The sequence below is a fragment of the Natator depressus genome, chromosome 1, assembly GCF_965152275.1.
Source record: "Natator depressus isolate rNatDep1 chromosome 1, rNatDep2.hap1, whole genome shotgun sequence".
Lineage (NCBI taxonomy): Eukaryota > Metazoa > Chordata > Testudines > Cheloniidae > Natator > Natator depressus.
Window position 1 is genome coordinate 347825276 of NC_134234.1, and position 15325 is coordinate 347840600.

Sequence of the window (15325 nt, forward strand, 5' to 3'; positions counted from 1 at the left end):
CACCATTTGCCCACTGAAGTTTTGATGGGGGGAGACCTAGAGGACTGGCCAAGCAACCCCCAGACCGCCCTGGTTGTGACCCGTAGCCAGAGCCGGCGAGGGGCACTGCACCCTGACCTTGGGGAGGGTACCACACCGGAGGCGCAGGACCCTACCCTGGTGGGGAGGGAGCGCCGAGGGGCACGGCTCAGAGAGGCTGCGGCCTCAGACCTGACCACTGAGGGGGAACCGGGCCCCATCCCCTCCCCAGCCGCTGAGTTCCAGGCCGAGTTGAGGAAAGATCCCTCCTTGCGGAAGCTCAGGGACCTGGCCGACCTCAGTGAGGGACGGACCATGAGGAGAGGCTGCCAGGAGAGGTTCCTGTGGGAGAAGGGGTTCCTGTACCGAGAATGGGCTCCCCCAGGGGAAGGGGAGTCCTGTGGGATCAGGAGGCAGCTGGTGGTCCCCCAGAAGTACCGCCGCAAGCTCCTGTCCCTGGCCCATGACATCCCCCTCGCAGGGCACCAGGGAATCCGGCGCACCCGGCAGAGGTTGCTACAGAACTTTTACTGGCCCGGGGTCTTTACCAGCGTCCGGCAGTATTGCCGATCCTGCGACCCCTGTCAGAGGGTGGGGAAGGCCCGGGACAAGGGGAAAGCGGCGTTGAGACCTTTGCCCATCATAGAGGAGCCTTTCCAGAAGGTGGCCATGGACATCGTGGGGCCTCTCAGCAAGACGACCCGGTCGGGGAAGAAATACATTCTGGTGGTGGTAGATTTCGCCACCCGCTACCCCGAGGCAGTGCCCTTAGCTTCCATTGAAGCAGACACCGTGGCAGATGCGCTCCTGACCATTTTCAGCCGAGTGGGGTTCCCCAGGGAAGTCTTGACAGACCAAGGCTCCAACTTCATGTCGGCCCTGCTCCGGTGCTTGTGGGAGAAATGTGGGGTCCGGCATGACTGGGCCTCAGCGTATCACCCCCAGTCCAATGGGCTGGTGGAGAGGTTTAACGGGACGCTAAAGATGATGCTGAAAACCTTTATGAACCAGCACCCGCAGGATTGGGACAAGTACTTACCTCACCTGCTGTTCGCGTACAGGGAGGTGCCCCAGGAGTCTACCGGATTTTCGCCTTTCGAACTGTTATATGGAAGGGGGGTGAGGGGCCCCCTGGACCTGATGAGAGACGAGTGGGAGGGGAAGGCCACTCCCGATGGAGAGTCAGTGGTGGAGTATGTCCTGACCTTCCGAGAGAGACTGGCTGAACTCATGGGCCTGGCCAGGGAGAATCTGGCCAGAGCCCAGAGGAAGCAGAAGGTCTGGTATGACCGCACGGCGCGGGCCCGTGCCTACGCCACCAGGGATCCAGTGATGGTTCTCATCCCCGTGAGAAAGAACAAACTACAGGCCGCCTGGGAGGGCCCTTTCAAGGTCGTCAAGCAGCTCAATGAGGTAAACTATGTGGTGGAGCTGTCGAACCGGGCCCACCACCGCCGGGTGTACCATGTGAATATGATGAAGCCATATTATGCCAGGGGAAATGTGGTGTTGGCCGTGTGTGGACAGTGGGAGGAGCAGGGAGATGACCCTTTAGTAGATCTATTCCCTGGGACCAGAGCTGGTTCCCCCCTGGAAACAATCCCCCTCTCGGATCAGCTCACCCCTGCCCAGCAAGCTGAGGTCAGGGGGGTGCTGCATCCGTACCGACAGCTGTTTTCCAACCAGCCTGGACGCACTAATCTGACTGTCCACCGGGTGCAGACGGGGTCGCACCCGCCGATAAGATGCTCCCCCTTCCGAGTCACAGGGAAAACTGCTCAGGACCTGGAAAGAGAGGTCCGGGACATGCTGGCTTTGGGGGTGATCCAGCCATCGGCCAGCCCTTGGGCCTCGCCGGTGGTGCTGGTCCCCAAAAAGGATGGGTCGGTCCGGTTCTGTGTGGACTATCGGAAGCTCAATGCCATCACTATATCTGATGCCTACCCCATGCCCAGGCCGGATGAGCTCCTAGACAAGCTGGGAGGAGCTCGATACCTTACCACCATGGACCTTACAAAAGGTTACTGGCAAGTGCCGCTGGATGCAGATGCCCGGCTGAAATCAGCCTTTATCACCCCTCTGGGGCTCTATGAGTTCCTGACCCTGCCTTTCGGCCTCAAGGGAGCGCCGGCCACCTTCCAGCGCCTGGTGGACCAGCTCCTGAGGGGGATGGAGAGTTTTGCCGTGGCGTATATTGATGACATCTGTGTCTTTAGCCAGACCTGGGAGGATCATGTGTCCCAGGTTAGACAAGTGCTGGACCGACTCCAGGGGGCTGGGCTGACTGTAAAAGCAGAGAAGTGCAAGGTGGGGATGGCAGAAGTGTCTTACCTGGGCCATCGGCTGGGGAGCGGCCGCCTAAAGCCGGAACCAGCTAAGGTGGAGGTGATCAGAGATTGGCCCGCTCCCCACACCAAAAAGCAGGTCCAAGCCTTTATTGGGTTGGCAGGATACTATCGAAGGTTTGTGCCCCGCTTTAGCGCCATCGCCACCCCCATCACTGAGCTATGCAAGAAGGGGAAGCCAGACAAGGTGGTCTGGACCGAGCAGTGCCAGGAGGCTTTCCGGGCGCTGAAGGAGGCTCTGGTCAGTGGCCCAGTTCTAGCAAACCCAAACTTTGACAAGCCCTTTGTGGTGTTCACCGACGCCTCAGACACGGGACTGGGGACGGTGTTAATGCAGGAGGATGAAAAGGGGGAGAGACGCCCCATCGTGTACCTGAGCAAGAAGTTGCTACCCCGGGAGCAACACTACGCGGCCATCGAGAAGGAGTGCCTGGCCATGGTGTGGGCCCTCAAGAAACTAGAGCCCTATCTCTGCGGGCGACACTTCACCGTGTACACCGACCACTCTCCCCTGACCTGGCTGCACCAGATGAAAGGAGCCAACGCCAAACTCCTGAGATGGAGCCTGCTCCTGCAGGATTATGACATGGACGTGGTCCACGTGAAGGGAAGTGCCAACCTGATAGCGGATGCGCTGTCCCGGAGAGGGGCCCCGAACTTCCCCAGGTCACTGGTCACAGTGACCCCGCTCAGTTCAGTCTCGAAGGGGGCAGAGATGTGAGGATGTGACGCAGCAGGGCTGGGGGAGTGTTGACCTGGGAATGTGCCCTGGGGACGGGAGACCTGAGAGCCTGTCACCTGAGCCAGGAGGGGGAGGTAACACCTCTGCCCAGGAAACTGGACAAAGGCTACAGGAGGGAGCCTGCTGGAGGGGTTTTGGTTTCAGTTTGGGGCTGGGTGGAGGAACACAGGGAACCCCAGGGCTGGGGTCTGAGCTCCCTGCCCCCCAGAAGGACTTGACTGAGGGGTCCTGGTTGTACCCACAAGCTCTGTTTTAGACTGTGTTCCTATTGTCCAATAAGCCTTCCCTTTTACTGGCTGGCTGAGAGTGAATCTCTGGAAGAGGGGTGCAGGCCCCAGACTACCCCACGCTCCGTGACAGTTACCCAGGGGATCAGAATAAGTTTCTGACTCGAGCGGCACTGCAGGGAGTGGGGCAGGAGTGCTAGCTGCGGGGGAGCTTCTGGCAACTCCTGTCTGGCCTGGCTGCGGGGGGCACTGGACGGTGGGAAGCGTGCCTGCAGAAGGTGGGTCCAGTGCATGCGGCCATCTCGGCTATTCCTGACTAGCAGCCTGTTTCCATTGCTCCAGCCTGGCCTCTTCCTCCCGCTTACACTCTCCCTGGGCATTTCCAGATCGCCACCACCAGGAAGCTGACGGTGCATTTGCGCCCACCGGCCACTTGTGACCTGGAGATAATGCTGCAGGGCATCAAGCTGATCCTGACCGTGAATGAGTACAGCCGGGACGACGAGGTGAGGGTGGGTGGGGAGCTCTGGGTTGGGGCGGGGGCTGTGGCCCTTGGCCGGATGACTGGCTGCAAACACCAAGAAGATAATGAGGTGATAAGTAACAGTCAGCATGGATTTGTCAAGAACAAATCCTGTCAAACCAACCTGATAGCTTTCTTTGACAGGGTAACAAGCCTTGTGGAGGGGGGGAAGCGGTAGACGTGGTATAATTTGACTTTGGTAAGGCTTTTCATACGGTCTCAAATGACCTTCTCATACACAAACTAGGGAAATGCAACCTAGATAGAGCTACTCTAAGGTGGGTGCATAAAGGGTTGAAAACCATTCCCAGAGGGTAGTCATCAGTAGTTCACAGTCAGGCTGGAAGGACAGAACGAGTGGGGTCCCGCAGGGATCAGTTCTGGGTCTGTTTCTGTTCAATATCTTCATCAATGATTTAGATAATGGCATAGAGAGTACACTTATAAAGTCTGTGGATGATACCAAGCTGGGAGGGGTTGCAAGTGCTTTGAGGGATAGGATTAAAATTCAAACGGATCTGGACAAACTGGAGAAATGGTCTGAAGCGTGGCAAGGGGTGCCCCTGGCCTCATGCAGGAAGTGCACAAGGATCAGACCGAGTTGCAGCAACAGGAGATTTGGCCCCAGCTGGAGCCAGGCCAGGGGCAGGAACTGGAGTGACAGTGACACGGGCCAAACCCTTGTCCCCATGTCTGACAGAAGAAGGCTTTGTAAGGGCCCGGCCCGAGCGGAGAGACAGGGCCCGGCCCGAGGCGGAGAGAGTGGGGGGCCAGAGGGGGTCATGTGTCAGACAGGAGGTGAGAGCGGGAGAGTTGGACACACACCGAATAAGGCTAAAGCTGGTACAACGGGGGAAGAGACGCTCTGACGAGGGCATGGGGGTCTGACAGACAGACGGACGGGGCGCCCTCTCACTAGAGGGGGCGGCAGGGCTCAGATCGTCTCTGACTGCTGCTTCCTTTTCAGTTGGAGCGATGCAGCCACTTCTTCCAGATGAAGAACATCTCCTTCTGCGGCTGCCACCCCAGGAACAGCTGGTGAGAGGCCCCCGCCCGGCAGGGAACGGGGCAAACCAGCAGCACAGCGCAGCAGCTGGTTACCCAGGGTCAGGGCTCTGGAGGTGGCCTCCAGCCCAACACACTCATCCTACCCTGCCCTGCCCAGCCTGAGCCCCCCCCGCCTCTGCCCCCCCAGCCTGTGCCCCCCGGAGCCCCCCCGCCTCTGCCCCCCCCAGCCTGTGCCCCCCAGAGCCCCCCCCTCGCTTCTGCCCCCGCCCAGCCTGTGCCCCCCGGGAGCCCCCCCGCCTCTGCCCTGCCCAGCCTGTGCCCCCCGGGAGCTCCCCCGCCTCTGCCCCCGCCCAGCCTGTGCCCCCCGGAGCCCCCCCCGCCTCTGCCCCCGCCCAGCCTGTGCCCCATGGGAGCCCCCCCGCCTCTGCCCCCGCCCAGCCTGTGCCCCCCGGAGCCCCCCCTCGCTTCTGCCCCCGCCCAGCCTGTGCCCCCCGGAGCCCCCCCCCGCTTCTGCCCCCGCCCAGCCTGTGCCCCCGGAGCCCCCCCCGCCTGTGCCCCCCGGGAGCTCCCCCGCCTCTGCCCCCGCCCAGCCTGTGCCCCCCGGAGCCCCCCCCGCCTCTGCCCCCGCCCAGCCTGTGCCCCCTGGAGCCCCCCCTGCCTCTGCCCCCGCCCAGCCTGTGCCCCCCGGAGCCCCCCCGCCTCTGCCCCCGCCCAGCCTGTGCCCCACGGGATCCCCCCCGCCTCTGCCCCCACCCAGCCTGTGCGCCCCGGAGCCCCCCCCGCTTCTGCCCCCGCCCAGCCTGTGCCCCCCGGAGCCCCTCTGCCCTGCCCAGCCTGTGCCCCCCGGAGCCCTCCTGCCTCTGCCCCTGCCCAGCCTGTGTCCCCGGGAGCCCCTCTCCCCGATGTGCTGAGATGCGGGGGGGTCCTATCCCTGAACCATGGCAATAGTTTACTGCAGTTGCTTCAGCTCCTGAATCTTGTCTGCTGTTGTGCAAAACTGGGGTGCGAGGGGGGCTTTGGAGATCATGGGTCTTCTCCAGCCCCTCTGCTGACTTCCCCACAGCCCCGTGGGGCAGCCCTGGGCTCCTGGGGTCTGATCACCCCACAGCAAGCAGGCCGGCCCTGGTGCCTCGCTGGGGCTCTGCTCTGACCCTCCCTTTGTGCTGCAGTTACTTCGGGTTCATCACCAAACACCCCGTGCTCAGCCGCTTCGCCTGCCACGTCTTCGTCTCCCAGGAGTCCATGCGGCATGTCGCCGAGTGTGTCGGGTGAGCTGGGGTGGGGGGCCTGCGGGAAGGGGGGGCTGGGATCTGAGCTACAGAGGGAGCAGGGGGAACCTGGGAGCTGGAGTTATGGGGTCCCAGGGTTTGCCCCGGCCCTTGCAGCATGGCCCCCTCCCCCACGGGGTTTGCCCCGGCCCGCGGCTGGCCTGCGGCGTGGCCCCCCTCCCCCACGGGGTTTGCCCCGGCCCGTGGCTGGCCTGCGGCGTGGCCCCCCTCCCCCACGGGGTTTGCCCCGGCCCGTGGCTGGCCTGCGGCGTGGCCCCCCTCCCCGACGGGGTTTGCCCCGGCCCGTGGCTGGCCTGCGGCGTGGCCCCCCTCCCCGACGGGGTTTGCCCCGGCCCGTGGCTGGCCTGCGGCGTGGCCCCCCTCCCCGATGGGGTTTGCCCCGGCCCGTGGCTGGCCTGCGGCGTGGCCCCCCTCCCCCACGGGGTTTGCCCCGGCCCGTGGTTCACGTGCTGTCTGTCCCCCGCTCACCGTGTCCCTTGCCTTGCAGCCGGGCGTTTCAGGAATATTACCAGGAGCACCTGGAGTACGCCTGCCCCACAGAGGACATTTACCTGGAGTAAGGGCGCGAGTCACTGCGGCTCCTGCTTCTGCCCCCCGTCTAGCCCCACAGATGGCCAGAGACTCTGTCTGACCCCACAACCAGCCGGCTTGGACCCTCCTTCTGCACACGCTGCGGCCCCCACCCCCCGCACAGACTCGCTGCCCATCCTCACTGCTTCTCCCTGGGGGCCCGGAGAGCCGGCTGCTCCTCCCTGAGCCGAGGCTGGAGGGCAGGCCCCATCCCAGGCGGGGCAGGCGTTGGCAGGGGGCACCCAGCCCTGGCCGGCCCCTTCCCCGGAGGCTGATGGGAGCGGAGCCCAGGGGGCCTGAGGAGAGACTGCGCCGCAGGGGCACCTGCCTCAGTGACCCACGCTAAGGCATGGAGGGCACAAGGGCTGGGCCGGGCAGCTGCCCCCTGCAGCAGGCTCCCCGGGGAGGGGCTGGCGAGGGAGGGAGAGAGCACAGGGAGTGGGGGAGGGGCCGGGGGGGCAGAGGGAGGATGCAGGGAGTGGGGGAGGGGCCGGGGGGGCAGAGGGAGGATGCAGGGAGTGGGGGAGGGGCTGGCGGGGGAGGGAGAGAGCACAGGGAGTGGGGGAGGGGCCGGCGGGGACAGAGGGGGGATGCAGGGAGTGGGGGAGGGGCTGGCGGGGGAGGGAGAGAGCACAGGGAGTGGGGGAGGGGCTGGCGGGGGAGGGAGAGGACGCAGGGAGTGGGGGAGGGGCCGGCGGGGGCAAAGGGGGGGATGCAGGGAGTGGGGGAGGGGCTGGCGGGGGAGGGAGAGAGCGCAGGGAGTGGGGGAGGGGCCGGCGGGGACAGAGGGGGGATGCAGGGAGTGGGGGAGGGGCTGGCGGGGGAGGGAGAGAGCACAGGGAGTGGGGGAGGGGCTGGCGGGGGAGGGAGAGGATGCAGGGAGTGGGGGAGGGGCCGGCGGGGGCAAAGGGGGGGACGCAGGGAGTGGGGGAGGGGCTGGCGGGGGAGGGAGAGAGCACAGGGAGTGGGGGAGGGGCCGGCGGGGACAGAGGGGGGATGCAGGGAGTGGGGGAGGGGCTGGCGGGGGAGGGAGAGAGCACAGGGAGTGGGGGAGGGGCTGGCGGGGGAAGGGGGAGAGCTCAGGGAGTGGGGGGTTGGCAGGGGGTTGGGGAAGTGCAGAGTGCGGGGAGGGGCATGGGGCTGGTGGTTCAGTGGCTTTCAGCCCCCCCACTGTACAACCTGTTCCAGCCCCCCCGGCTGGGCCCTGCCTGGCCCGCTCCGTGGCCATGGCCACCCCTCTGGCCATGGCCGGCACCTGACTCTCGGGGGGGGCCTCATTGTTCAGAGCCTGCACTGGGGGTCCGAGGTCATGGGAAGGGCCTGAGGCCGCACCTGGAGTGGGGGAGGGGTGCCCGGCGCGGAGGCGAGCCTGGTCTGGGCCCCTCCAGCCTTTAAATCAGGCTTCACCCCCCACACTGCTCCCCCGGCTGTCTCATCCCCCACAACCCCCCCACAACGGCCCCTGGGCCAGCTTATCCCCCCCAATGACCCTGTGCCAACTCATCCCCCCCGGCCCTCCCAACGGCCCCGGGCCGGCTCATCCCCCACGACCCCCCCAGTGATGTGAACCCCTGGGCTAAGTCCTCCCCACCACCTGCACCTGGCAACCTGTGTCCCCCGCCCCCCAAGGTGCAGTGCTGACCCCTGGGCCACTTGGCCTCTGCCGTGCTCAGGGCCGTGCCCTGCCTGGCCCCCCCCGGCCAGTGCCCCGCCTGGCTCCCCCTGGCCAGTGCCCCCTGCCCGGGAACGTGTCTCTGTCAGGGCACCCGCCGTAGCCACTGGATGGGGCTGGCCGGAGCTCCCCGGGGCAGCCTGGGGGCTGGGGTGCAGGAGGGGCTTTGCACCTGTGCAGGGGCCACCAGGGAGCGGGGGGGGCTGGATCGTGGCCCCCCATCCTGCACCACCACCGGAGCAGCTTGGGCGGTTACAACAGACACCCCAGAGCCCACGTCACGAGCCCGTGGCTACGAAGCCAGCTCTGGCTGGAGCCCCGGGGCGGCTGGGCGATAGGGCCTGTGAGCTGAGCTCCTGCAGCTGCCGTCAGGCCCCTCTGGGCGAGCGCCCAGCTCCTCTGCCCGGCTCTCCCTGCCCCACTGCTGTGCCTGTCGCTTGCCAGCCCGCGTGTCTCTCCGCCCAGTGCTCGCTTCGCGCCCGTAGCCCCACGCCGCTCTGCGAACGCCGGTACCGCGTGACCCGAGCCCTCCGAAGCGCCTGTGACGTGTACAAAACCCCGGGTCACGATTCTCCCCCTCACGGCCGCCGCCTGGCGGGGTCTTTCAATAAATAAAGATATGCTTGTGTGACCCCGAGGGCTGGGCCCGTCTGTCAGCCGCCCCAGAGCCGGGCTGTGCAGCCCAGCGGGGCACCCGCGCCGGGCCGCTGAGGGCTGCGTGTGCTCAGCCGTTCGGGGCGCCGGGGGGAGGGGGGCACAGCCAGGGGTCCTGTCTCAGGCCCTCTGAAGGGGTGTACATGCCTAGGCTCCTCGCTCTAGTTCACGCCGGTCGCTCCGTCAATGTGTCAGCGTCAGGAAACCCGCCCGACCACCCCTGAAATGCAGCCACCTCTGGGGCGGGAGGTAGCCACTGTTTAACAACGATACGAAGGGTTCAGAGGAGCCGCCGTGTTAGTCTGTATCCGCAAAAAGAACAGGAGGACGTGTGGCACCATGGAGACTAACCCATTTATGTGAGCATCAGCTTTCGTGAGCTACGGCTGAGTGCATCCGATGAAGTGAGCGGTAGCTCACGAAAGCTGATGCTCACATAAATGGGTTAGTCTCCATGGTGCCACACGTCCTCCTGTTCTTTTTGCGAACGATAGGAAGAGCAGCTGCCGGATGCCTCAGGGCCCAGGTTCCAGGCTGAGGCTGCCCTGAGGCCAGAGACACCAGGCTCCGGGCTTTGGTGCTGGGGATCAGGACCACACTGAGCTGGGCCTTTGGGTTCCTGTCACATCGGGGCCCCAGCTACGCCAGGCATCCGTCCGCGTGCAGCCAGAGCCAGGCCCCACCTTCGCCATCCCCCTCGCCACGCGGCGGCACTGGCTGGCCCTGGGGGAGCCCGAGCGCGGGGGCGGAGCCGCAGGCCTGCTGGGCACACGGCTAGTGGACAGAAGGTACATGCTGGTGCCAAAGCCATGCCGGGGGTGGGGGGCGCAAGCTGCAGCCCTCTCAGCGCACGGCTCCGTGGGGTGGGCCTGGCAGCTGGCCGGGCACGCTGCTGGGTCTCCAGCATCACGCCACGCCCCGGGGCAGCCCGGCCCCGCTGAGCTGTAGGAGAGCCCAGCAGGCGCAGCCTCAAGGGATGGCAGCCAGCGGGTGGGTAACTGGCCCATTGGCAAGGGGCCGCCTGCTCAGGCCCCGCCTAGCCCAGCCTGTCCGGGTTGGGGCAGGGGTGTAGCTAGCAGGGTCTCCCCCTGTACCCCCTCACAGGCAGCCCACCACACATGCAGGGTTACAGACATCCCTGGCTTGGCCCTTGGGCTGTTCCCCTCTGCAGGGCCTGCACCAGGCTGCCCACGCACCCCTGGTCTGACAGCGGGGGCCCCTCAGCAGCAGGCCCAGAGCCCAAGCCTTCTGCCACACAGGCCTGCTGCCCCACGGCCTTCCTGACTTGCACCCCCCATGCCGCACCAGCCTCCCTAGACCAGTTCCCAGCTGCCACTGAGCAAAGCCCAACATGGCACAGCAAATGGGGCTTGACAGTGGGACGAAGTGGGGGATTTTCCGAGTGCTTGGCATGAACATTGTGTGGGGCTCAGTTTCCCTGTGTGCTGTGTGTGTAACAAGGCGGGGGGAGAGGAAATTTGTTGTTGCAGGAGACCAGGCATGACCTCGCCTAGCAGCTGGGATCCCAGACAACTGCCTGGAGATGGGGAACCCTAGCGACCAGTGACCTGGTGACCGAGAGGCCCACCCCAGCTTGGTCGTCAGCCGGTTCTGACCAGTGGGAGGACTAAGGGCTGAGGGGAGAGGACCCCGGTGACCTGATGTCACGGAGTCCCCGGGCGATGCTCTGGAGCTGCTCCCCATGAAGCCAGGCAGGACTCTGGGGAAGTCTCCTTTCTGTGAGCAGCCTGTCTGCAGGACACCCAGCTCACCCGGCTCCACCTTCCTGGGTTTGACCTCGGAGCATTCAGCCTCCTCTGCCCCTCCGTGCGCTTCCCACAGCGAGTCCGCTCAGGTGGGGTCCTGGGGAAGCCAGAGGGTCCTGCCCCAAACTCCGCAGTCAGACGGGACTCTCAGCCAGCCAGTAAAACAGAAGGTTTATTAGACGACAGGAACATGGTCTAACACAGAGCTTGTAGGTGCAGAGAACAGGACCCCTCAGCTGGGTCCATTTTGGGGGGCAGGGAGCCAGACAACCCCGTCTGCACTTCACTCCTCGTCCCCAGCCAGCCCCAAACTGAAACTCTGTCCAGCCCCTCCTCCTCTGGGCTTTGTCCCTTTCCCGGGCCAGGAGGTCACCAGATTCCTTTGTTCTCCAACCCTTTAGCTCTCACCTTGCAGGGGGGAAGGGCCCAGGCCATCAGGTGCCAGGAAACAGGGTGTCGGCCATTCTCTGTGTCCAGACCCCTGCACACACCTGCCCTCTAGGGCTCTGCAATGATCATACACCCTTACCCCACCCCCTAGATACTTAAGAACTGCATAGGGGAAACTGAGGCACCCCAACCATATTCGGAGGAAACATTAAGAACAGTCCCACTTCGTCACACCTGACCAGCCGGTTCCAGCCAGTGGGGAACAAAGGATGGAAGAGAGGAGGCCCAGACAACCTGTTTGCCTGGGACCGAAGACAAAGGACAGGGGAGAAGCTGTTGGGGGAGATGATCTAGGATGATTGGCTGGAAGGAGGGAGTGGCTGGACTGGGGGGAGAGAGCAGCCAGAGCCCAGCTGGATGCAGGAGAGACCTAGACGTACTGGCTGAGGGTTGCTGGGCCCAAGGGCCCAGAGAGTTTCCTGTGCTGGGCTCAGATGCTCAATAAACCTTCCTGTTTTACGCTGCCCGAGAGTCACTCCAGTCTAGAGATCAGGGTTGCATTATTCCCTCTGGGAGTGGAGGCCCCGGGGGTCCAGAGCCAGGGGGCCCACGGCGAGGGTTGTCAACGTTCTAGCCCCACCCCTTCCCCGAGGTCCCGCCCCCCCCCCACTACATTCCACCTCCCTCGGTGGTTTGCTCTCCCCCGCCCTCACTCACTTTCACTGAGCTGGGGGAGGGGGTTGGCGTTGCGGGAGGGCTGTGGGCTCTAACTGGGGGTTCGGGCTCTGGGGTGGGGCTGGGGATGAGGGGTTTGGGGTGCAGGGGGGGCTCTGGGTTTAGGGGGTGCTCAGGGCTGGGGCAGGAGGGTTGGGCAGGAGCGCCCAGCCAGCAGCGCGGCAGGGCTAAGGCAGGCTTCCTGCCTGCCCTGGCACTGCGCCGCACCCTGGACGCGGCCAGCAGCAGGCCCAGCTCGGGGCGGGGGCGGGGGGGGCAGGAGGCTCCGTGTGCTGCTCTCGCCTGCAGGCACTGCCCCCCCGCAGCTCCCATTGGCCGCGGTTCCCAGCCAATGGGAGTGTGGAGCCAGTGCTCAGGGTGGGGGCAGTGCACGGAGCCCAGTGGACAGCGCCCCCCCACCACCACCCCCCCAGGAGCCGCACCTTAGCACAGCCGACCAGCATGCTGCGGCGCTGGCCGGCGCCACGAGGGCCCGTGTGACTGGGCGTGCCGGCCGGAAACCGGAGCCCTGGCAAGCCCACCTGCACTAGGAGACAGGCGTGCCGACGGCTCAGGGGAGGGGGAGGGGCCCACGGCTTAACCCGCCGAGAGCGCGTGCCCCGCCCCGAGAAGGGCTGTCACACTGAAGGGGCCCGTACGGAGCTGAGCGAGCACGGGGCCTGCGAGCCCGTGACAGATCTCACAGTGTCATTCTACATGGGGGCTCATCCCCCAGTGCAGCTGTTTCCTGCAGGGTCCCGCCGGGGTTGGGCCTCGGCCCTCCCACGTCTTGGTGGGTGGAGACGAGGCCAGGCACCATCCACAGCGCGTGCTGGTTCCCTTGGTGAGCTGGCCACATGCAAACTACACATATGGCAAGGTGGCCACATGCATGGCCATGCAACTACCAGCACAGCTAGCCCGTGTTGTAGTCCCGCCTGCTCCTGCCCTGGACTCCGGCCCCACTGGCCCCTTGGAGCCCTGCAGAGCCATGTCTGCAGGAGGGAGTGGTACCCGACGGGCCAGAGCTTGCTCGCAGTCACTTGCTCTCTGTAAAGCCAGCGCCACTCAGCTGGAGTCAGCGGCCTGGCTCCAAATTTACACTGGGTGGGGGCTTATGGCCCTGTTCTGTCTCTGAAATGCCTCAGTCAGCCTGTTTACGGTCCCCGGGCCACCAGCTCTGGGTACATTTTCTCAGGTTGGTCTGAACACGTCTCTTTTCCCTGGTGCTTTCCAGCCAGGGCAGCCAGCCTGGCTCGCTTGCTGTGCCCTTGCTCTGCCAGCTCATGCTTGGCACCGTGCAAGGCTAGGCCCAGCTGCATGGGAACCTAGCCAGGAGCTCTCTGGGCGCTCACAGGCCCTGGTGCTTTGAGCGTCACCCTCCAGCACACAGCAGCGATGCTGCAGCGTGTGCACGCCTGCTTCCATTGCCACAATTCGTTTGTGACTAAGCCCCATCCCAGTGTGTGTGTGTGTGGCCGAGCCCTGGCTGAGCCGTCTGGGGTCTTTCAGGCCCAAGATGAGGGCCTGTGAACGTGTGAATCCCAAGGTGGCCTAGTGTAGGAGCCATGAGTACAGGCCCCCCCCCACTGCCTCCAAGATCTTGCCTGAGCTCCCAGGCCTGCACTGAGCTTGCAGCCATAGGCGTGAAGCTGGCTACTGCGAGGCTGGTGCCATGGCCCCCACGTCAGGGCAGGAGGGGCATGTGGCAGGCACAGCGTTTCCCTGGTGGAGGCTGGGCCTCGTTCAGCAGCCGTTGGCCCACATGACTGGTGAAAGCTGGGTGAGGAGCCTGGTGTCCTCGGCTCCACCAGGCTCTGACCCTCGGTAAGGCCTGGGGAGGGCAGCGACATGGCCACCCTGGTCACGGCAGTCGGAGACCAGGTACCTTGCTGAGGCATTTGGCTCCTGCTGCGGCAGCTAGACACAAGGGCTGGTGACTGGTTTGCAGCCACTGCTGGGGTGGATGGGGCGGCTCCCCCAGCCCCACTCTTGTCCCTAGGCAGGGTTTGCTGGGCATTCCCCCCTCCGCCCGCAAGGGCTCCCTCCGGTCCAGCCAGTAGGTGCCGTAGCAGGACATGCCTGAGGGGTCTCAGCTCCAGTTCCTGAACTGGGCATCTGACACTAAGTCCTGCAGCTCCTTTGGGTCCTGGCTGGCCTGTGCCATTTCCTTGGTCCCCCCATGCTTGCCAAGCAGGGAGGCTGGCTGAACGCTGGGGGGCGGGGGCTGAAGCCCAGTGCAGCCCAGGCACTGGGGCTGCTGGCAGGAAGGGGACCTGCCCAGTGGCTGTGACTGACCCTGGCGGAGAACGCGGGCAATGCCCCCAGCTGACCCTGAGGGTCATGCGGACAACCTCTCTGCTCCTGGAGTGCAGGCGCCGAGCTAGGGACTGTGGGGCACGGGTCAGCTGCCTGGGGGAACCTCTCCTGCCTCGCCAATGTGGAGCCCTCCCCAAACTCCTGGATCTTTCCCTGGGGCCACGTGCACTGCATAGCGATCACCTGGCCGAGCACGGGGGGGCCCTGCTGCTGCACTGTGCTGGGCTGATGTCAGCAGGCCCAGCCCCTTCCTTAGGCCAGTCCATGTACAGCACCTCCAGGGACTGGGTCAGAAGTCCCAGGCTCACACCCCTGTCTGCTTGTCTGGGCATGCTCTTGCTGTCTGTCCTCACCCGAAGGCAGAGCTCCAAGCCAGGGAGCCAACAGTCCCAGCCCAGGGCCCCCTGGTCCTGGATTTCATGCCATCCCGCAGCCCAGCAAAGCCCACATTTGGGAGCCTTTCGAGTGTGGTGTGGGAAGCTGTGGTCCAGCCTGGCCTTGGCGTCAGGCCGATGGACTGTGGCTGGCCAGGGTGCGGGTGAGAAAGCGCTGTAGCCTGCCGGGGATTTACTGCAGGGGGTTGGGCGGGGGGCAGGGTGGGGCTGGTTTTGTGCCTGTATTGGTTGAGTGTTGATTCTGCCCCAGTGAGAGCCTCAGCCTGCAGTGCGGGAGCCGCGAGTGGCTCGTTAACATCTCTCCTGGGGCTCTTGGCAGCACAGGACGTTAAAGCGCTGCGTGACCTCGTACCAGGCTGAGCGATTGACCAGTCAGGATGTGTCTATTGTCAGTAATCACGTGTAGCTGATAAAATAGCAACACTTGGTCAGTCGGTTTGCTGGGAGAATGACCGAGATAAACGACATGTTTCCTGCCATATGGGTTCAAGGTGACTCTACAGCACTAACACCGAACTCCCACCCCTGCGGCTCTTTGGGGAATGCTGATGGTTAATTTGGCTCCTGAACTCCTGAGGTCTGAGTGTCACTGTTCTACCCCCACGCGCAGAGCCAGCCCCATGGACTGGGCATGTCATAAGGTGCAAACAGATGCCCACAGACTCACTGGCCGGGGGTGCTGCTCCCCAATCT

The 15325-nt window shown here is 64.8% G+C and overlaps 1 protein-coding gene across 2 annotated transcripts in view; it reads left to right on the top strand.

Annotated features, from left to right (window-relative positions):
• The window catches only part of MAPK8IP2 (mitogen-activated protein kinase 8 interacting protein 2), a 59895-nt gene extending 52735 nt beyond the window's left edge, over positions 1-7160 (top strand). For both annotated transcript variants that reach the window (XM_074942801.1, XM_074942802.1), the window contains 4 exons: positions 3719-3838; positions 4823-4893; positions 6033-6131; positions 6640-7160. In XM_074942801.1, the coding sequence (XP_074798902.1) occupies positions 3719-3838; positions 4823-4893; positions 6033-6131; positions 6640-6712 (363 nt within the window). In that variant the 3' untranslated portion in view covers positions 6713-7160. The remainder of the gene's footprint in view (positions 1-3718; positions 3839-4822; positions 4894-6032; positions 6132-6639) is intronic.
• The last annotated feature ends 8165 nt before the right edge of the window (positions 7161-15325 follow it).